Source organism: Gymnodraco acuticeps, unplaced genomic scaffold, assembly GCF_902827175.1.
Source record: "Gymnodraco acuticeps unplaced genomic scaffold, fGymAcu1.1, whole genome shotgun sequence".
NCBI lineage: Eukaryota > Metazoa > Chordata > Actinopteri > Perciformes > Bathydraconidae > Gymnodraco > Gymnodraco acuticeps.
This window is the reverse complement of record NW_022990701.1, coordinates 154,825-177,948: the sequence shown is the minus strand read 5'-3', so window position 1 is coordinate 177,948 and position 23,124 is coordinate 154,825. Positions and strand designations below refer to the sequence as shown.

The 23,124-nt window shown below is 39.5% G+C and overlaps 1 protein-coding gene across 1 annotated transcript; it reads right to left on the bottom strand.

Annotated features, from left to right (window-relative positions):
- Positions 1-736: 736 nt before the first annotated feature.
- Positions 737-22,307, bottom strand: herc3 (HECT and RLD domain containing E3 ubiquitin protein ligase 3). The gene is made up of 25 exons (XM_034231543.1): positions 22,213-22,307; positions 20,809-21,160; positions 19,511-19,670; positions 18,739-18,815; positions 17,914-18,135; positions 17,060-17,151; positions 16,280-16,410; positions 15,249-15,400; positions 14,819-14,874; positions 14,146-14,270; positions 13,967-14,026; positions 11,943-12,054; positions 11,228-11,417; positions 10,924-11,087; positions 10,706-10,819; positions 9,987-10,010; positions 9,791-9,889; positions 8,866-9,036; positions 8,626-8,769; positions 7,355-7,521; positions 5,433-5,499; positions 4,005-4,087; positions 2,484-2,667; positions 1,962-2,064; positions 737-1,437 (listed from the first exon to the last, which is right to left on the bottom strand). Exons 2-25 carry the CDS (start codon positions 21,029-21,031, stop codon positions 1,229-1,231), a joined length of 3,129 nt encoding a protein of 1,042 aa, XP_034087434.1. The 5' UTR covers positions 21,032-21,160; positions 22,213-22,307; the 3' UTR covers positions 737-1,228.
- Positions 22,308-23,124: the final 817 nt, after the last annotated feature.

The window sequence follows — 23,124 nt, the reverse complement described above, 5'->3', positions numbered from 1 at the left end:
TACATACATACAGTTTATATGTTGTCGAAAAATAACCATTCTATTTATTAAATTAAAAGTAACAAAAAGCAGATATAGTGTCTCAAGTTAATAAAACAATTATTTAAAAGGTAGAAAATATAATTTAAGTAGTTGTAGCCTATATAAAATACACAGCTGTGCAAAAAAAAGAGACAAAAATAAAACTATGCATGTAAAGCCAGTTTTTCAACCCTCTCTGGCCTTTGGTCTCAATGTTTTATGATCCCTGTATGTTAATATGATTTTTAAGTAAATCATCTTTATTTAAAAGGGGACCTATCATGCAAAATGCACTTTTTGATGTCTTTTATACATAAATATGTGTCCCCGGTGTGTCAGGGAACTCACGCAGGGTCAGAAAATAAAACCCTCTCTCTTTTCCTCCGTACCCAAATCTCTAAAAACGGGGGTACAACGGAGCTGATCCAGATTTGCGTCCGATATGACGTCATATCGGAAATGTGGACCCACGGCACTATCAGAAAGTTGCTATCAGAAACAATGCCCGACTGTTTTGGACGTAATATGGTCGGTGCATGTTTACATTAGCATCGCTAACACTCAGAGCTAACCTGTACTGCACAGAGCATGTGTGTGAAGAAGCAGGAAATAAAAAGGAACTCACCTTGTGGTATAACCGGCAAGAGAGAAAGCCTTTGAGCTCCATACTGTTTCAGAAGTAATCCTTGATAATCCATGATATGGCGTTTCATCACGGCAGTATTTAGTTTAGACAGTAACCTCTGCCGGGTCCTGCATGAGCTCAGCCCCCTCCTTTTTTATTTGTTATACATATTTTATTTTTTTAAAGCTTCATACCCAAAATCAGCACTTTTGAAACAGGAAGTGAAATAGAGGGATATGAGGCATGGCTAGAATGGGTGACCTGTTTGGTATGTTTTATATATCTGAGACCTATGCTATTGCCTAAAAATAGCATGATAGGTGCACTTTAAGGATTGACTAACGCATTTTAAATATCTTCCAAATGGCCATAAAAGGTTGAAAGACTTTGCCCAAAGCAATAAAAACAATAATACTCTGCATTTACATATATAGACCTTTCAGATTCAAGATCTTTAATTAACAATTTTGTGAAAGCATATAAAGAAAGTGAACTTCTTCTGTTTCCGATGTCCCCCATTACACTGACATGGGGGTCATATTGCTTTAAAGTGCATCAAAGCTGCTGCAGGTCTCCCCCTCCTCAGACCAGACTGAAGCCCTCGTACTGCTCCACAGCCCGGGTCAGGCGGCGGTGCAGGATCTCTTTGGTCTGGTAGCGGGGCATGTCCAGCAGGTTGTAGCAGGTGTGGGCGACCGGCAGGTAGTGCTCCTCCGCTGTGGTCGACTGGATCACGATGCGCATGCTCTCCATGCCGTGGATGGGGATACGGTCGCTGCCCGTCAGGAACACTGCAGGCAGGACATAGAGGGCAGAGTTGCAAAAAATAATGTTTTGAACCGTCCCATATGCCGATATATATGGTACCTGGATGCATTTATATAATGTTTGTAAACAAAGTAAAGTATTATAATTTAATCCATGACAGCCTGATACCATGCAATGTATTGGTTTGACTTTAAACCCCAAATGGGTTAATTTTCTTGCTCATGGACAACTTGACAGTAACTAGGATAAACCTCTATCCTTTACAAGATCTCTCTTCCTTCTCTAAGACTAATGGCGGCAAAAACAACGTGGGAAAGTTGCTTATTTGCTTTTCCACCTTGTGACACACAGGATTGATTTACCATAGAGATCTTGAAATGATTGTCAACATGTTAAGGCTTTTTGTCGAAGCCAAATGTTTGTGCAGGTAATAATTGTCATGCACGAGGAACAAAATGCACACACAGTATTCATAAGTTGTCTGAGAGAGAGAGTGTGAGTATTAAACTGTCATGCACATTGAGCAATGAGGCGTTTAAATGCTTACATAAAAACTGCTTCTTCTGCTCCAGAGGGAACTCGTGGAAAACTTCCCAGAACAATCTGACTGTTGGATGGGTGGCTGTATATTCCCCTTTGTACACAGCATTCTGCGAAGAGAAAAGATTTCAGCCAAATTTAGAATTATTGCCTTGAATTATCTATATAACAATAACAATCACTGTACTGTCCTCCTGATGATGTTTCGAATCAAAAGTAGGCAGCCAGCCAAACTCTCAAATAATGGACGCGAGAGTCAGGATATAGCGTTAAGCTCCAGCTTTACTATGGACTCAATGAACATGCCGGTACAGCAAATGAGTAAAACTAAAATAAAACAGACATATACATTGAATTAGTTACACAGAACGGATGACATGTTAAAACATCTAAACAACTCAAATAAGCTGGCCGAACAATCACTCTTAGGTTTCCTGGTATGTCATTTCTGCTGTAGGACATTAACTCAGAGCAGAGTGACTCATTGTTACAAAATTATACGTATAGCTCTTCAAAACCACACACTGACCTTCTCCATCTCTTCCCAGTTGTAGTTGTTGTTGCCGACCACCATGGCCATCAGCTCAGAGGGCTGGAACAGCGACAGGATCTCCCCGCCGCACACCTTCAGGAAGCCTGAAGAGAAGGCTGCATACTCGTCGCTCACCGAGTCCGAGAACACGTAGCGCAGGTAGGCCTCCACAAACTCTTTCCTGAAAAACACACCGCCACACACGTTAAGTAAACATTTAGAAATTGTTCCTCGCAGCAGCTGCATCCTCAATTAGTTTATAAGGAAAGAGTCAGATGTCAAGGTTGTAAACATTCACTTCCTTCTTTTGTGTGTGGGCGAAAGTATGTCAGTTCTTCTCTAAATACAAGAATCAAAGCATCAGTGAGGTGCAAGTAAACAAACATTAAATATATATACTTTTAATTGGTGATGAATTTTGGCTACATATTTATCACCAATACTTGAAATCTGGTGACGGGACAACACCTAGTTTTGTGCGATGCATTGTATATACTCTCTCTCAAAAAGGTCAAAAGTGAAGTATTTACATAAGTCCCGTAGATTGGAAGTTCTGTGCGAAAGACATTGCAATTTACTACATTTGTAAAATGAAAAGTACTGAAGGTCCATCTTCTTAAATTTAGTATTTACCCATAATGGATCATACTACCACTAATCTAGAAAACTGTCCTTAATTAAATGATGACTTGCAGTTTTATGATAACATGCCATCAAAAGATACCGGTAAAACAGGAAAAGCTACGAAATAAGGAAGCAAGCAAACATTTATTTAGGCTTCTTGTAAAACCTGATCTTTAGCTTTCTACAACAAACCACAATATGTACAAGAGCTACAAAACCTTGGAAAACAAACACTGTCCAACAAAAACAGATCACACCCACAGAGTTTAAAAAGCCTGAAAACGAACTTTCAGTTTAAATTAACATCTCTCCTCCAGGGTTCAGATGTTTTACACCGCAGCAGCTACAATGTTCTGTTATTTTTGTTATAATGTTCGTATCGAATTGTCGAGGGGATTTTGCAGGAACATCTTAGCCTCTCTTGCCATCTGTTTAGCAGTCAGACGTGCCGACACTACCCCCCCCCCCCCCAAACTCTCTGTGGACTCCTCAACATAACACTGTAATCAATGGTACTGACACAAGGTCAAGCAACAGGGATGTTATGGTGGAGACGAACACGCTAAATGACACTTAAAATACAGACATTTTAGTTTTCTAAATGTTCAACACAGAGAATGACCTTCAGTTGGAACAATAGGACACAATCTGCCAGCTGTTTGAGCGACCTGATAATCTCAGCACTGGAAAAACAACAGAAATTAAAAGCCCAGAATCATCTGTTTGTCTTTTAGACCTGGACTGAGTGCGGAGCATTAAACAAATTAATGGAACAAGGTCATTTCAAATGGAACATCAAGTGAAGAACAGGCTGACACATTTATTTAGAAAAATATCTAATCTCCTTAAATTGTTGCATGAACCATCAACATTTATATATAAACTCTATGTCACCTGTTGTTTTTGTCCACGCTGATGCTCTCTCCTCCGGGAACGAGCTCTTTGACTTCTGTCATCCCATAATTCTCTCTGGTGATCTGAGACATGAACACAACACATGATATTAAATTAAGGTTGTGTACGTTTTTACATTTGAGGAGGGAAGTGTAGACATTTTTTTACGTCAACAAATCCCATAAAAAGGCGTTTACTATCTAATCTAATCTCTGTAGGAACAGTTTAATGTGCTCCACCATTTGCTAAAACACGCTTAAAAATGTGTTCAACATTTTTGCAAACACAGCGATTTACTTTTTTAAATACTTTTGTTAAAAACGTCTTGTTATGTAACATCAATGTGCTTAAATAAATGTTAGATAAATACAGCCACACACATGTAATTGTATTCAGAAGCCCACAACTGAAGCATTAAACTCCTGTGTCTATGTTCGTTTTAATCTGTGTCTATGTTGTAGACGTATGTATTATCTTTTGAAATGCCTTTGTGATTTGCTGCAACCCATTTTCCCCTCGGGGACAAATAAACGAATACTACTACTAAAGCATAACAATATAACATCAGCTGCTTTTAATATTATAAGTATCATATTTGTATTGGTGACTCCAAACCTTTTGTGATTGGTGGTATCACCCACTTTAACACTCTCAGGTGAGCTATATGCGAATTAATCCGCAACTGAAAACAGTCCCCAATAAAATACAACTCTACATTTGTGACACGTTCAAAAGAAGTAAAAGATGATTAAAATACAGTCACAATGTTGGTACTGGGCTTTTAATGTGATTAATAGACGATACACACGCACATGTGTCAAACTCAAGGCCCGGGGGCCAAATCCGGCCCGTGGTGGATTTAATTTCGGCCCGCAGGATAATTTTTAAATGACTATTAGATCTGGCCCGTCGGCATATTGCACGCACACCTTCACTCCACCCTGAGGATCTCCTCAGCTCAGAGCCTGAGCCCAAACATTGATGACCTTGCACCCGAGATGAGATGCCAAGTATCTGCTTGAGCTACATCAGAGCAGCAACCTGAGTTTCAATGCATGTTTCCTTCTGCACTTTCTCTCACGACAACAGGGCATGTTTGGTTTCTTCTTTGAGGGGAATTGTTTTTTTGAAGCTGTTGTTGGCCTGTGGGAAAATGTAATCATAAGAAATGACTCTGCAGATAGAGCCATAAGAAATGAATGCAACTGATTATTTAATGTTTAATGTTGTTTTTATAGGCAATAATTTAAGCTTTGTTAGTTCCAGGTTTAATATGTGCAATAAGTTCATTTCAATACGTGCTGCAATAAACATTGAACCAGTCCGGCCCTCGACTAGTACCCATTTTTTTATTTTGGCCCACTGTGTATTTGAGTTTGACCCCCCTGCTCTAGAGGGATAAAGGTGAAACCGTTTGAACACACTTACAGCAAAGTTGAGAAGAAACATCTCCTCCACATCACCTCCTTCGTAGTCCAGAAGTTGTTGTAGACTCCTGCAGAAAAATAAACAGAAACAGTCAATATCTGAAAGCAATAATATAATCAACACGTGTTGTGTGGCACTGGAAACACACAGGCTTATTAATCTTATTAGTGTAGCGGTAAAACAAACAAATGAAGATGTCAAGATCAGAATCACCATCATTCAAATATATTCACCGCATCATAAGTTAGGAGACGAATTTGGTTATTTCATGTGAAAGTAGCTTCTTCATGCATATCACCAACATGCATAGCTGAGGACTTGTTTGTATCGTTTTTAATCTTCATTTCAGAAATATCTGCAACACTCTGATATCAAACATCTGTCGTACTTTATCAGACGGTTCATTTGAGTCGCCTGCAGGTTTAAATCTGACCCTGTTTGACTTTTAAAAAGACATCAGCTGTTCCTGTCCTACAGCTGCATGGATCAAATAGAAATGTACTGTCAGATTAAAAGTGAGGGGCTGACATATTAGCTAATCATAATGCCATGCCACCCCAGGAAATGACTCAGAGGGAGTGTTTGGTTAGTTTCCCTGCAAACATCATGCTGGATATTTACCGCCAAAACACAGGAAACATGGAAAGAAGAAGTGTAGCTGGCAAAGGAAATGATAATTAGGGAAAGAGGATCAAATAACATTGCTTTTAAGTTTTACCCCGACTAGAGGTCATTTAAACAATACAAAAATATTCAAACAACTGACGCAATTATTTAAACAATGTCTTATCTCTTTATTGTCTGTGTGAGGCAGCCAGCATCCTTAAACTGCTCAAGCTTTAAAGACACAATAGGTGTTTATTCAAGTCAAAATATAAAATATGATTGGATATCTAGTCCTTTAAGGAGGTGTTGTCTCTAGCAGCTCAACAGTCTGCACAGCCCTTCTTTTATCTTTTAGATAACTAATCTCAACATTGATAGTAAACTGGACACTATCGGGCACAAAGGAAATGCTTCAAGCTCCAAATTCAAAGAAGAGGCGTTTGCCAGTGGCAGTCAATTCCACTGCTCTTTAAAAATACACTGGTTATGTAATGTTTCTTTATGATTTTACGCTATTTAGTTACACCTGTGGAGCGACAGATATCAAGAGTTTCTCTCGTAGGTTAATTTTACTCCTTCTTTAGAGAGACATGGTATTTTAAAAATATGCAGATTATGCATTATCTTATCATATATTACCGGAGCAGAAATCTGCACATTCAATAAAGCCAGGTTAAAAAAACTGGTTTTCTTTTGTCAAGTTTTAGTCAAAGTTGGAATTGGATGTCTTTTATATCATTGTATACACTTAGGGGAATACATGTTCAATAAATCAGGCAATAAATGATATCCAGGGTTCATACACTTTTTCATCAATGAACTTCAATGACTTCTCCATGACCTTTACCTCATTTTCCATGACCAAACAAATTGCTCTTTCTCAGCGGTACCACTGAAAATGGTTTATTTTAACACGGAACAGGAAAATAAGGTCTGCATATGAAACATGTCGTGCCTATCTAAAACAAATCAAATAGGCTAACTAGCTTCTACACGCTAAAGCAACTCAAATCTCTCACCAGCAAAACACCTCGTCAGTTAAATGCCATTTTACGTTTCATTACTATACGATACAGTATTTATTATCATTATAGTATTACTATTTCGGCGATTAGATCAAATATAAATTATATTTGATGCAACTTTAGTTCAATTTCCATGACTTTTCCAAAACTTTGGGAAAAATATTGTTTTCCATAACTTCTCCAGGGCCTGGAATTAGCATTTTGAATTTCCATGACTTTTCCAGGTTTTTAATGACCGTAAGAACCCTGGAAAAGAACCCCCCCCCCCCTTCCAGCTCAGACGACACTTACCTGGCCTCGGTGGGGGAGAGCTCCTTGAAGTCCTCCAGCGTTGGCGCCACATCGAGCAGCTTCTTGTAGAGAACCAGGGGGAAGTGGAGGTCCACCACCGTGGAGTTGTAGATGGCCAGACCGCAGATGATCCCGATCAGGTGAAACCAGTTCTGCTCAACAAAACACTGGAAACACACAGGAGGACATTATTTTACTGTTGCCTTTCTGTACTTGTCTAACATAACTGAAGACTTCTCACGTCCTACAAGTAAAACAATGATATACCAGGCAGAAAAACATTTTGTTCCTAAATGAAAAATGGTGCTGTACATGCTTCTCAATTTCAAAAATGTCTGTCAAAAATCACATCGAATACTCAAGCTTGAAAAATGATTAAGTGTGGTGAGCATGTCCCTGAAGATAACATGGCCATGGCATTGAATACAAATAAAATGTTTTCAACAAGTTCAGTCAGACAACGTGTGTCTTAATATGTTTATTAGAAGCAGCATATAGTTTGAGTTTGGCGTCTAGGCTCGGGCCTCATCGCTCCACAGATTTACAAAGAACATTGAGTGATGATTAGATAACTATCCCCCGAGCCTACAGGTGGAAGCTGGGGTGGGGGGGCAGGCGAGCAGCAGCAACATGAAACACAGCAGCAGGAACATGAACGCAGCAGTAGCAAGTGAACACAGCAGTGGCAGCATAGTGAGGCAGAGGCAGGAAGACCTGGCAGCTTAAATAGAGCGGCAGGTTTAGGAGAATGTGTTTGGTTGGTTGTAAGAGGGACGAGGTCACGTGTTAATGTATCATTGGTGCTCGAGTTGACTGCCTGAACTAGCTCGCAGGCTTCGACCCATTTAATATAATAAATAAGAAGCAATCATAAAACAGATTGACCTTGCACATACAGGCAAAAAGGTAATGGGAATTGGCTGATTTTTATTTCATTGCTGGATCGTTTGACTTTGTAACAAGTGGTTCCTAAAGTTCATGGACATTTGACTTTATAGAGACGAGTCATTTGTAAACTGACATATCACTAATGGCAGTAGCTCTTCCTGGAATTACACTTTCAGGTCAAATAAAAGCCAAAGTACTGGCGATACACTAGATTACTAACTCCTATCAAAAAGCAACCAACCAAACTCGTAAAAAAGGGTTATTTTAGTTACTGTTTCAAAACTATAAATTGCCTTTAAATAACTCCACTCAGCTTTGCATGTAAATACGTTTAAGAACAGAGTCTTTTTACATAATTAGCATGTACTACAGTGTTAACTCACTTTGTCTGAGAACCACAGCAGGTTGGACTCTTTGTAGTGAGTGAACATCCCATAAACAGGATCCATCAGCTCCTTTAAGAGCAGCAGGAAGAACTCTTTAGTTACTCCACCTGCATCCACGGCCTCCTCTCCATCAAAGATCACCTGCAGGAGGAAGAGAGGACGTCACAGACGGTAGGGGCTTGTTTTATTTGATCTAGATGACTGCACTACAGTGACCTTGTTAGGATAAACTCTCACCTTCAGAGGTTTCTTGAGATCCACATCGGAGTACATGGTGAGCTCACGTAGTGTGTCACTCACTAAATGGTCCCTGCGCACATGGAGCACCAAGTAAGGGTTCCTAGCAAGGTGGGGTTCCAGCGTGAGCAGCATAAAGACGTTGTGTAGGTTTGCACCGCTAACTGCCATCTGGGTCACACAAGAAAAATGAAAGATAGTTAAAGTGGACCTATCATGCTATATTTGAATAATATATTGTAGGGCCATACCTATATAAAACATGTCTGCGGGTTTTTTTTTTCAAAATACCAAACAGATCATGCATTTTAGCCATGCCTCATTTCGCTCTATTTGCTCTTTTCCAGCCCTGTTTTTGCAGGGGCTGAATCTGAGAAGTCTTCTTCGCTGCTTTCGTGGCAGACTACAGCGCCACCTACAGGCCTGGCATATGTACTACAGCGTCTCCAGCGCTTTTGAACGGCAATGGCCGTGGCTGTCTCCTCCTGATAGGTGGAGAGTTGCCCATATAGGCGGAGCTCCTCGTTTCTGACGTCAGAGAATTTTCAAATCTGTATCAGTCTGTATCAGATCCGTTGCAGCCCCGTTTTTAGAGATTTGGGTATGGAGGAAAAGAGAGAGGGTTGTGTTTTCTGACACTTGGTGAGTTCCCTGACTCACCGGGGACACATATTCATGTATAAAAGACGTACAAAAGTGCATTTTGCATGATAGGTCCCCTTTAAGTTCCATAAGAGAATACAAATACATAGTGAGGAGAGACACTAGAGATAGAAAATAGAAACGTTTTTTTCATCATAATAAAACTTCCCCAGTTGATAACGTACATAAAGACAATTGTTTTTTTGAAACTTTATATGTGAATATGCAAATTAAGCATTATCTAACATATTATATTACCGTTTTAAATTAAGGAAAAATCTACCTGCATTTGCAGCTCGGCGTCTGTTTGCAGCATGGTTGTCTTGGCTTGAGCGTTCAGTATGAACGGGTAGGCACAAAGGTTCACTGAGGGGAAGTCACTCTGCAAGGGAATCAGGAACATAATTACTACACTAATACCATAGAAATAAATCTAAGATGTAATTTTAGATATTAAATCGAGTATTTAATCTGAATACCTGTGAAGGGGAGGATGATTGTTTCTAGAAAACAAAATGAGAGAAATAGAAGTCACTTGATTTGAAATGAAAACAAGGTCACGAGCAGCAACTGTGATAAGATTAAAAAATCCCTCCGATGTCCAAGCAGCTAAAGGGGCTTGTCTGTGAACTTAGATGCTTATTGGACAGCAAGCAATGATAAACAGCAACACACCGACAAGCAGTGTGTGTGTGTGTGTGTGTGTGTGTGTGTGTGTGTGTGTGTGTGTGTGTGTGTTACTCTGTTTGTTTGTACACTGTGTGTGTTGGCTCTCAAAACACAGCTTAATCATCGTCTAATGCACACACACACACACACACACACACACACACACACACACACACACACACACACACACACACACACACACACACACACACACACACACACACACACACACACACACACACACACACACACACACACACACACACACACACACACACACACACACACACACACACACACCACACACACACACACACACACACACACACACACACACACACACACACACACACACACACACACACACACACACACACACACACACACACACACACACACACACACACACACACACACACACACACACACACACACACTGTCTATCTCACCCCTCCTTTGCACCAGTGTTTGTTTAGCGGATGTCAAGAAGCAAGGAAGTGAAATGTTGTGGGAGTATGTCAGCACTCACAATGTCAGCTTTACTCAGAAACCATTTGAGGTAGTCTTCCTGGATGTCCACCAGGCTGGTGATGTCAGGGATATAAAAGCGGTTGTACTCCACATGGCGGGCCTTTAGGTTAACCTGGTAGCATGTAACAAAATGTAACAAAGTAGTCTACAGATGAACTACTAATAAATCAGGAAAAAGTCATGTTTTATTGCAGAATTGAGGGCTTGTGTGGATACCTTGTGGAGTTTCTCCAGCAGTTGCAGTGTGGCGACAAAATAGTTTTCGTAAAACACCGGTACGAGCAGCGTCTTTCCTCCCGTTAGCATGAACACAACGATGCTCTTGTACATGTCGACCATTCTGGTGAACACGCTGCCGTCAACAAAACACCACCAGTTATCTGCAGGGATGGAGACAATGATTTCATTAAATTATAGAGTAAATAACTCATAAGAGGTTTAGAAGTTTGTGTTTTAGCCCATTCATGCATGAACACAGACGACAGCTAATGAAGACGATTTGAAATGACATGTATGATACCTAATACTTTGGCGGGGTTGGCGTCCAGCCGCAGGATGGCCATAGCGAGGGGGATGGTGAGGCGGATGTAGTTCTTGGAGTCCAGCAGGACGGGGTACTCAGATAAGATGAGGTAGATCCTCATGGCCTCGACGTCAGGGGGGGAACACGGCAGCTGAGGGATCACCAGACTCTCAAAACTCTTGGTGGCCTAAACAAAGAGCAGGACACAGAAAGGGCGCATGTTGAAGATTGTGAATTACACAGACATAAGGAACAATATTCACAGTTATACAGAGAAACGTTTATGAAATGTTCTATGCTATGATATAAAAGCTAAGAAAATAATTGGTAGGATAATTTTCTATTCCAAAACGGCCTGGAGAAGCTTTTAGTGGTTTGGAATTTGGCCTTGGTCTCCGCACAATTCATAATTCATGTTCAGCCTATCATTACTGAGCTAATGTTAGAGGTTATGACTCAGTCTGCGGCAGAACTTGATGTACTTTCCAAACAAGCCCAACACTCATGCAGTATGAATGTTTTCTCATAACAAGATAGATATCCAATACTGGGTAACAGTCTCAAAGGTTCTCTACCGTTTCATTACAGTGAGAAAAAACACTTTAGTTTGTAATCAATAACAAATCTGAGTCTCTCAGGTTTTGGCACAGAGGAGAGAAACATGTGATTACCTTTTACAGATTTCATTTTTTAATAAACCTTTAGTCAGTACCTGCTCCTGAAGTCCAGAGAAGGCGGGTTTGCTGAGCGTCTCAAATAGTTTTCTGACAGAGTTGAGATCGATGCCTGCGATCTTTGGGTTGGTTTTAAAGTGGGTATCATCACTGAGAAGGAAAACAAACACACGATTATGTGTCGACTATCTATTATGTCTCAGCAATCATGAACAGCGTAAAAATAGACCAGTGCACACATTCAAGGACTTTAAGGTTTATCTCGATATTACTCGACACTCGTTACTTTAGATTAAACGGCGAAGGTTAGGTGTACACAAAGGATAAAGGTATTTAAGTCAATCCCTTAGCAGATCTCCTCCAGTGGATAGTGCGGACACAAAGTCAACAAACCCCTCAGCATGAAGGACAGCAATTATTTACAGTGTAAGCCTTCACATTGTTATAGCTCAGGTTTTATTTAGTCATAACACCAATACATCAGATCTGATCCCGTGGAGGCTGTTTTCCAAACAAACGACACGGATGCAGACAGTACACTGTGAGTGAGAGCACTGACCCATTTTATTTTGAGAACTCTGTGAACTGAAATATCCAGAAAAGTGTTCCCAGGGCATAAATGTTACAGTAATACAATAAAAATGACAGCAAGTAAGAAACAAGTTTTAGGTCCCTAGCTACAGTATATGTAAAATAACTCATTATTTTAGCTGACCAAGTTTAAATGCATCCTATACAGTTTTAGATATTTTAATTTATTTACACTTTTATAGTCCACTTTACAGCCATTCATTTCCATCTGGTTTTAAAATCACTTTAAACTTTTGCTAAAATGATTGCAGATCTGATATTCTCTGGGATGTACCAGATGAAAACAAATGGATGTCTGGAGCAGTGAAAAACATAAAAGGAAATGTTTTAAACATAAAGTAAGGTTTGCCTAATGGTTAACTGTATTGTTAAGTATAAATTATTTTGTAGTAAATAGGCTAAAATATAAAAAAACAAACGTAGCTATAACTTAAAAAGTAAAAAAATAACAGAACTAGAATAAAGTAGGACAAAATATAAAAACCCAAGTATAACTACCTCACATGTACATCAGTGCAATATTTGAGTAAATGTACTTTCGACGACTGCATTTCCTACTGGACTCCTGAGAACGTATACGTTTCACTAGACAGTACTTTAGGTTTGTTGTCACCCTGATGGCCTCCACAGTTCATACCTGCACTCGATAAGTATCTACTGATGAGTGTGTACTAAAAAGCCAACACACCTTCACACAGACTGCTTGTCAGAGACATCAGTCAGTGACCAAACAGATGAAATCTTTCCCAGCTCTGGCACTCAGCATGTTTTGGTGGATAAGATGACATACCAGGTTGTGGCCCCTGTGAGACCCCTGTGAGACCCCTGTGAGACCCCTGCCCAATAAGGCCCCAGGAGTCTAGCCTACACATGAGTTTGACCAGTTCTTAAGATCATCGGCTATTTTTCGCTAAACTCACAGTGAAGGTACAGACAAAGTATAACTAGACTTCTCAACAATTATGAAAACCTATTTATGTATGCAATAATTTTTCAGTTTGATAATACATTATTCAACCATTAGAGACAATAAAACATATTTTAAAATGTGGAAAAGATAAATGCATGTTTGTACCCCGTTCAATGAATCTGCTACTTCTACATTATTAATCCTAATGCCTGCCACCAGGTCCAATTCCCCCCCTCCCCAACCATGACAAGTTTTGCATTGAGTAGTAGGATACAGATGTATATGACGCGGGAAGAGATTTTTCTTAAGAGATTGTTATTTTTCAAAACAACTACAAAACAGATTTTTGGTGAGAAATAAAAGTAAAAATGCATTGCATTTTAAAAGATTATTTCATATGTGTTATGTAGAATCTTAACCCGGAAAGTAATTAGGGACTGCAGCTGTATTGTGGAGTGCAATATTTCCCAATAAAAACTAATGGAGTAGTGGTATTACGATCAGGAAAGGGAAGTACAGTAGTTGAGTTTATTACATAGTTACTTATGCATTTCAACATACCTTTGTTCCAAGAAGCTGGCGTTCCAACAAGCCGTAGAGGAGAGTTGAATTATAATGTCACTGTACACAAAAACATCAAACAGAGCCTCACTGTGAAAGATGTTAAACCAACAGAGACAAGTGCAGAGACCATTCACATATCATTGACTTACATTACATTACAATAATACTTGACTTACTTTGTGACAGTGGAGTCTGTGCTGTACATCAGCCTTAGCCTCCATGAATTTAATCTTTCATAATTGATCGGGGATATTGATTTACTGACATTCATCACTCTGAAGTCGTCCGGGGGGGCAGAACTCTGCAGGCAGGACGACAAACAGAGACAAGAGATTATAGCACACATATTTTGATGACGTTTGTGCTGGTACTTTCACAGTCCGACTGCGGCTTCAGTCTTAGTTGTGTCTCTTCTTCTTCCATGAAGATAAAATAAATAGGCCACGTCTGACGCCTAAATATTTAGCTGTAGAGGCTGAATGTGTGTTGTTTCTTTATCAGTGCACATTCCTGACTATTCACCGGCTATTTTTAAAGACAACTGCTCCAAATACAGTAGAGCCCTGTATAAGAACTGGACATTAATGCCACCCTGTGGTTAAACACAGGAACTGATTAGGGGAAAGCATAAACACAAGGTTATTTGGGGGTGTATTTTTATTTTTTGTAATGGTACAGTTCACCCTAAATAAAAAAGAAAAACATTTGTATTTTGATGGTTAGGCGTGAAATTCTGTGAAATAAATGTGATGCAATCAAAAGATTTAAATGTAACTAAATCAAATATAACTATTAAAATTAAGACCACAGGCTTTGAAAAGAAGGTCACTAAAATCTTAAATCACATACCTCTTCATTAGAGTACAGTAGGAAGCTGTGGTCTCCTCCACAGATGATTTTGGTCACTGTATGTTGTTTGGATTTTAAGAAAGGAAAGAGAAAGAACACATGTTAGCTGGTAAGGCGTGTGGCGCAGTGGGCTAGTGCGTTGGTGTTCGGATCAGGGGAGCACAGGTTCAAACCCCACTGCAGTCAGCATGTCGTTGTGTCCCTGGGCAAGACACTTCACCCCAAATTGCTCCTGTGGGGATTGTCCACAGTATTGAGTATGTAAGTTGCTTTGGATAAAAGCGTCTAACAAGTGACATGTAATGTAATGTAATGTCATGTAATGTAAACAGCTCATAACAGGTAATTAAATACATACTTAGAGTAGTTGTGTTTCATGCTTTTATTGAAAATAGGAAGAGTGTACTTTAGTCATGGTGTCATAGTCTACCTGATCTGTGGAAACTCCCAGTCAGGAAACCGGCCTTGAGAGGAAACGGGCTGCTGGCGTCCCCCGGTGCTCCTGTGGCCAGCTGGCCGTGGCTGTTACAACCGAACGCATACACCACGCAGGAGGAAGGCACAAACGCCAACGTGTGTTGCCTAACAAAAGAAGAAATAGCAACATTTAGGATGAAGGAGGACAGAGCCAGCCTCAAATATACTTAAGGGGAACATTCATTTGCAACCACTGTTTGCCAAGATAAGATATGGGATTAAAACACCCTAAAAGTTTCATTTTATTATTCTTGCGTCTGATTTCAAACAGTACAAATGTTTCCTTTAAACCAAGAACACAGTAGGTATACAAATGGCAGATGGCAAGGATTTTCAGACCTAGAGCTACAGGTTGGGAGCCATTCGTAAAAACCTCAGGCACGGTTACACTTGACATATATTACAATATATTTGAGATTGAAAATGTCTGTCAGTGCAACTCTGTTACCACCAACTCTTTCAGCATTTCCCTGTAAGTGTGTGGCTATTAGTGCTGATCATTGTGAATTTTACTGGGTTTTCACTGAGGCTCTTTTCCTTAAAAAGGGGCCAATTTTGCAAAAATGAAAGCACTTAGCGGATGTTAACAGAAAATAGCACTGAGATACCTTTTGTTTGGCAGTGTGGTTAGAGGTGCATTTAACCCTCTGCTGGTGCGTTTAGAGTTATACCATTTGTTTGTCCTTTAGTTATTTGAGAAGGTTTAGTGGACGCAATAGCCACACAATCCTTTTGTGAGTTTGCCCCCTGAGATTATAAAATACAATCTAATTTAAGACAAATCAATGACCCTGCCAATCATTTGTGATGTTTCAGAAAGTTGTTAAACTTTGAAATACCTTTGAAGTTAATTTAGCCCAATATAACATTACCAGTAACCACAGCCTCAACAATGACCACAGAGCTAAATAAACACTTTTCTGACAGAGACATCAGCTTGTACAGGTGTACCTCATATTTTGTCTAGGTTAAAAGAGAAAGTACCTGCCACAGGTGATCTGGGACACCTCGGTGCCCATGAGCTCCAGCACTCGCCTGGGTAACAGTTCATTGTTGGTGGAACCATGACCCAGCTGACCCCACGAGCCTTCACCAAAGGTAAACAAGCCGCCGTCCTGCCAGAGACACAACAAAGGGTTAAATGGGGCGAAGCCTGCGAGCTAGTTCAGGCAGTCAACTCGAGCACCAATGATACATTAACACGTGACGCACCTCGTCCCTCTTACAACCAACCAAACACATTCTCCTAAACATGCCGCTCTATTTAAGCTGCCAGGTCTTCCTGCCTGTGCCTCGCTCATGCTGCCACTGCTGTGTTCACTTGCTACTGCTGCGTTCATGTTGCTGCTGCTTGCCTGCCCCACCACCACCCCAGCTTCCTTCCACCTGTAGGCTCGGGGGATAGTTATCTAATCATCACTCAATGTTCTTTGTAAATCTGTGGAGCGATGAGGCCCGAGCCTAAACGCCAAACTCAAACTATATGCTGCTTGTAATAAACATATTAAGAAACACGTGAGTTGTCTGACTGAACTCTTGGTGCTGTTTCAGATTGTTGGCTGTAATGCAGCAAGTCAAAGTTAAATATGTAGAGAATCACTATACAGAGAGAATACTCTAACTGATATACCAATTATCAAAGACTTAGTTGGACCATACAAACTGAACTTTTAAACATTTGGTGTCACGCTATTGGAGGTAGCAAGATATGTGGATATTATGTGGATCTGTGGGGAACTGGAAATCCCCAGTGGGGGTTTCTACCTTTGTGAGGGCCGCTGTATGTTCCTCTCCACAGCTGATGTGAACAACTTTTTGAGATCTCAGAAACTTGATGTGGCACGGGACAGCACGATCTGAGGAAGTGAAAATAAATAAGCAAGCAAGATCACTCAATCTCTTATACACTGTTTGTGTATTCACATATGAGTGGTACACCTTAGGGGACCAAGGCAACTTCTGCAATTGAATCTCTCCATGAGTATTTGTTTTAATTATGTTTGTATACTTCAATTCAAGGCTTTATTGTCATTTGTACATTAGCTACAGTGTAGATATGTCAATGAAAAACTTAGGTCACAGGCTCCTCCAACAGTGCCACATATATATATATATATATATATATATATATATATATATATATATATATATATATATATATATATATAGAACATAGAACAAATAAAACAGATAAAGTAAATACAAATAAAATAGAATAGAAATAGTGCAAGAAGAGTCTATTTACAAGTATATATATATTATATCCCATATCTAATGAATAAAACAATACTGTAACTGCTATATTGTAGGTGTAATATTAAATCAATATCAGTGTATAAACATAGTTATTGCAGCTTTTTAAGAAATGAGGGCCATTTAAAAGCACATCCAAGGTACCTAAACCAGAAATGTCCACACTTTAAGACTTTATCACCACATTTAATTGTTACTATAAATGCAATTAGACAAAAATTAAAGTTTATATAATTCCTTTATACCTAGAGCAACGAATGTATACTGTCATGTTGTATTTTTTCATAATTATTTAATAATACAATCATTCATTTATTTTTAAATGGATACGGCCTGTTGTTTTTTTCTATCCAGCTGATTATTACCTTGTTTATCATTGAGACCCAGTTGTCCAGCTCTGTTTTTGCCCCATCCGAACACAGCTCCAGACAGGGAGAGAGCGAAGCTGTGGTCCCCCCCGGCGGTTATCTGTGCCAGAGGAATACCCGCCAGAGACTTGAGGGGGTGAGGGAACAGCTTGCTCGGTTCTCCTTTCCCCAGGCCGAGCTGACCGCTGGTGTTCTGGCCCCACGTGAACAGCTGGCCGTCTGTAGGGGGAAACAGAGAAGACAAAACAGGTAATTTCACATTTGCATCAATTACTGCCAGTAAGGAACATATTTAACATCTGTTTGGTGAGGTCAGACTATGCAACATCCCTCAGGACCCCTCTCTCTCCATCCAATCTGTCTCTCTGCATCACTGTCAAATAAAGGCAAGATGCCAGACAATATTCTTAAAGAAATTACAAAAAGGAGAAAAGATTGAAACACCCTTTACTTCTTTCTTTAAATGTGAATACAATGGCTGCATCACAAATCTACATATATAGCGCCCAGCATTATATTTCATTACAGTATAAAGTAAATATTTTTCTTTAAATAGGAGAAGCCTTGTTATCAACACCTTATATTATTTGTGTATGTGTTTTTCTGTGGGGATTTCCAAAATCATTTGGATGTGAACAAAGTACAGATTGTACAGTATTTTTTTCGGGGGGTGGGCATGTGTGAAGAGGAATAGAGACACATGCTGATGTAAAGTTTCAATTGTTGTCAGTTTCATCTGGATGTGGATCGAGTTTTGCCAAAGAGTGGATGGATACAAGAATACAGACATGATGTGTTATGAAGAGACGTTGTCTTTCACACCTTTTGAAAGTGCAATGCAGTGCTGATTCCCACACATTACTTGAGAGATCCGGTGGTCACACAGCCTCTTGACCAACCTGGGGTGGGGGACAAACAGGAAGATGATTATTAACCAAACTATAGAAAACCAGGAAGGAGCTACTTACAGTATGCTAAATAATAATAACCAAATATGCACAGAAATGCAAATGTTTATTTATTTGACCTACTTACATTTGTATTCAATTGTTTTAATATTAGATGATTACATTTATTTCATTTTTTCTGTTATTTCTATTTAATGTCATGATTTATTGTATTTTCTTTTTACTAACTTGTGTATTTCTTTTTATAATAATAATTGCTTTACTCCTTCATAACTCATTGCTTACTGTACAAAACAACTATTTATATTAAAACCTTGGTCTAAATATCAGTTATCAGAAGATTTCATGTTGTGACCAGGATAGTCCGGGGTTCAGGGGTTTAAGCTTATTGGCTTAACTAAAGTCTTTTTTTAAATGTATGAACATTCATAGTAGTCAAGTCTCTGAGCTAAACTGTAAGAAATTACTTATTTATTATTCCACCACAGGGGGTTTACTGCATCTGAACAGTTTAATGAATAAAATATTATTCTCTTTAAACCTTCTTATTGCTTTGGAGCAGATATGGGTCCCTGCTACAAACGTAACTCATTTACAAAGCTCATATCCAAACCACCAATTATTACAACATATTTTTTATTTTCAGCCAAAAGTCTACATTTTTTGTTTCTGTGCTACTCAGTCACCTTGGGATTCGAACAGCCACCTCTGAGGTCCCCAGGCCGAGCTGGCCCTCTTCACCGGCCCCCCACGCAAACACTTGCCCCTGCTCGTTCACCGCCATCGAATGAGCGCGACCACACGACACCATCCTTATGGTCTGAGTGTCGAGCGCCGCTACAAGCTCTGTGGAGAGGAGGGAAAAAAACAAGTATGTTAAGTATGGAGGTTTTCAAGATACTATCTCGTTGCATACACGAAGGCCTGGGTATAAGTTTTGTTACTGACAAAAACTACTTTTCCTTTCAGTTAGCAAGCTAAATAATCCAAATGGGTTTTTTTTATTCATGATGTTGTAGTAGAGAGCATTTATTATGACTTCATGGACCCAACCCATCTCAGGCATTTAGCGTGGGCATCTAATCTTTTAGACAGCTCTAACTTAATGAGGCATTAAAGGCATTTGCTGTAAGTCATAACAAAAAGCACCTGATATTCAGAAGCCCAGATCTTATGATATTAAACTATGCCTCTATGCTGAGGCTGTGTGCTATCAAAGTAGGCTTGTCACATCATAGACCCAGCAGGAATCACGTGAGGAGGACAGACTGTGGTGCAGATAATGTGGAGTTGGTGTACTGGTTTCATACAGTATGTGGTTTCCTGCTATAGAAATCAGATCCTGTGGTTTCAATAGAGTGCCCTATCGATCATAAATCTATCGATTAGATTTATGATTCGTAAATTATAAAAGTAGGGTAGACATGTGGAGATGATTAACGGATCTCTTAAATGTGTGTCAACCACAGACCTTATTTCGAGCTATTTTCCAAAATCCTATGGAGAAATTGGATTGCGTTTTTGTCGAAGGAACCCATGCGCAGCTTACTTCCGGGTTTTAGGATGCGTCACTGTGGCACTCTATAGAGACTATACTAGAGTATGACTTAAAATAATCGACAACTAACTAATTACAGGATGCTTCATAATTTACAAATGGTCTTTACCTAAATAAATCCTATGTGAATCATCAACATCTGTACCAATTACCAAATGTTAAGGCAATCATTGCATCCAGTTGATGTCAAAATATTTGACTTGGAAAGTGGTGAACTGACCAAGAGTCGGCGTTGCCCTCCGTAGAGACAGGCACTGCCAATACAAACAGCTTTTGTAAACATGCCATGTCATCTTCACCCACATTCTCACACCTGTTTGGTAACTTTCCACTCTGACCAAGGGAAAGTGGTGCAGCATGGTGGTGCAACCGCTTACACTGTGTAATGATTAATCAAAAGGTCAGTGAATCAGCATTTCAGCTTACCTGGAGAAGTCCCTGGTTTGTCTTGGCCCAGCTGTCCACAGCTGTTAGAACCACATGTGTACACACTGCCATCTTGCAGCAGGAATATAGAGTGTTGGCCTCCACACGCTACATCTTTCAGTCCCCTGCCATTGAACACTTGGCAGTATCTTGGCTCAAATAGGAGGTTCCTCTCCAAACCTATTCCCAACTGTCCATCCTTTGCATTGCCCCAACAGAGCATGTTGTCGAGGGGAGAGGGCGATAAGTACCGATCTGAAGAGGCAGAGAGTGATGGCCAGATGGAGGAAGACAAAACGATGTTCAGGCTTGACAGCAGCCCCGCTTTCTCCGCTTCATGTAAAGTCCAACCCTGGAAGAAGCAAGAAACAGGGTAAATATCACGTTATATTTCTTCATTAGGAACACTTTCTGATTACCGTGCTCCATGTGAAGCCCTGATGCTTTTTTAACATTAAAGTATGGGTTTAAAGGTGAACATGGATGAAATGTGTGAGAATGGTGTAAGCATTCTGAAGAAGAACAGGACAGTGTGTTTAAATAAACCTTGTCGGTGTAATCCCGGCTTAAGAAGCTACAACAGTCCCTGCTTTACTGTCAATCCGCATGCAACACATGCATGTCACTCACTGAGTTAGACATGGGTAATACATAAATGGGAATAGAACATAAGTTAAAAACAACATGACATAGATCAGATGTCAAACTACAGCTCTGGCATTGTGATGGCCCTTTTATGTTATCCCTTTAAATGGACTGGGATATAACCATAGACTGTATAGGACATAATTAGTTGCAATAAGATAACTAATGTTAGTCATGTGAAAATAATATATGCGATGACATTAATGAAATGCAGCATTATATAGCCTACACTAAAAGATTATTCTGGGAGATACATACAATTAAAGCACTTAATGCATAACAGAGATGATTATGTTTGTGACAAGTAAGTGTATAAAGCATTTGATATGTAGGAGTCAATGTTGAATAGCAGCAGTTGTCGATTATTATAAGCAATCATTTAGCTTATTGTGGATCCCTGACTATAGCTTAATCATATTTAGTGTTACGTTAGCTTGCTGCTGGTGATACATTAAGGGGAGTGGCCTGCATTGTGCAGACATTATCAACACTAACTCACTGTGCAGGCGTAGTTAAATATCTCCAAGCATGCATCATCTGGTTAAACAGTAAATGAACAAAACCAAAGCAAAAGACTCAATGACACACACACAATCCGTTATTAATAGTTAGCTGTTTAACCTTAGCAAGCTACAGCCACGCTGACTGTCAGTGTTAGGGATAAAAACACATAAATCAACGAGCTAACCGCTGTCTTAATTATAAGTAAAACAGTGTTGTAATATCGTGATTATTACAAAATGATAACAGGGTGTTTACCTGGACAGATGCATTCTGAAATTGGGCGTCTGGTTTCAGTTCAGCTGAGAAAACAAACGAGGAAGTACCACACAGCTGACGTCACTGAACGGCAGGGGAGCTGCGATTGGTCCGCAGATCCGGAAGTGCTGGTGTCACGAGAAAAATCTGTGATGCATCACATTCATCGAAATGACAGCAATATAAACTAACTGTATGTATAAAAAATATGTAGTATATGAAATAAGTGAATATATATTATATCTAAAATACATAAATAATAAACCCGCTCATCTCCATTTTAACTTCTATATATATATATATATATATATATATATATATATATATGATGGTGTGCTGTTATTGAGGTTGTTAAATGATGGCCCCATATTATTTAGTAGGCTAAGGCTAAATCATTTTTGATAGCCGTAATGACCCAATACAGCAGGGAGGGTCACAATTTTAAAAGCGTAAACCCAAAAATGACTAGATCTGTGCTCCTACCCCTATGGTAAAATATTCAGAAAATTGTAGCAGAAATGTCCTTTCATTTTTATTTTTTCCGAGGGGTGGGATGTCAATATTTCCCAGTGCTGCATCTGAAAGTATAAATAACAAATAATCGTTTTTTCAAGGTTGAAAGCAGCCATGAAAGTCTGCACTTTTAGAGCACTGCTAACACATATTACATCCTGATTTTTGGAAAACATCTAAAAATCATTTGAGAATATCAGACTGTGACCTTACTCTCACATTTTGCTGAATGCAAGCCAGCATGCTTTTCTTGCTTTTTTTAACCCAAATATTTGCACAGCATATGATCAAGTGGAACAAAGTTCAACACGTGTCAGTGAAAACTTTGTAAGGGCTGCTGCACTTAATGATTCAAGTAAAAAGAAAGAATGCAGTTTGGTATGTAGTCTTAATGCTATA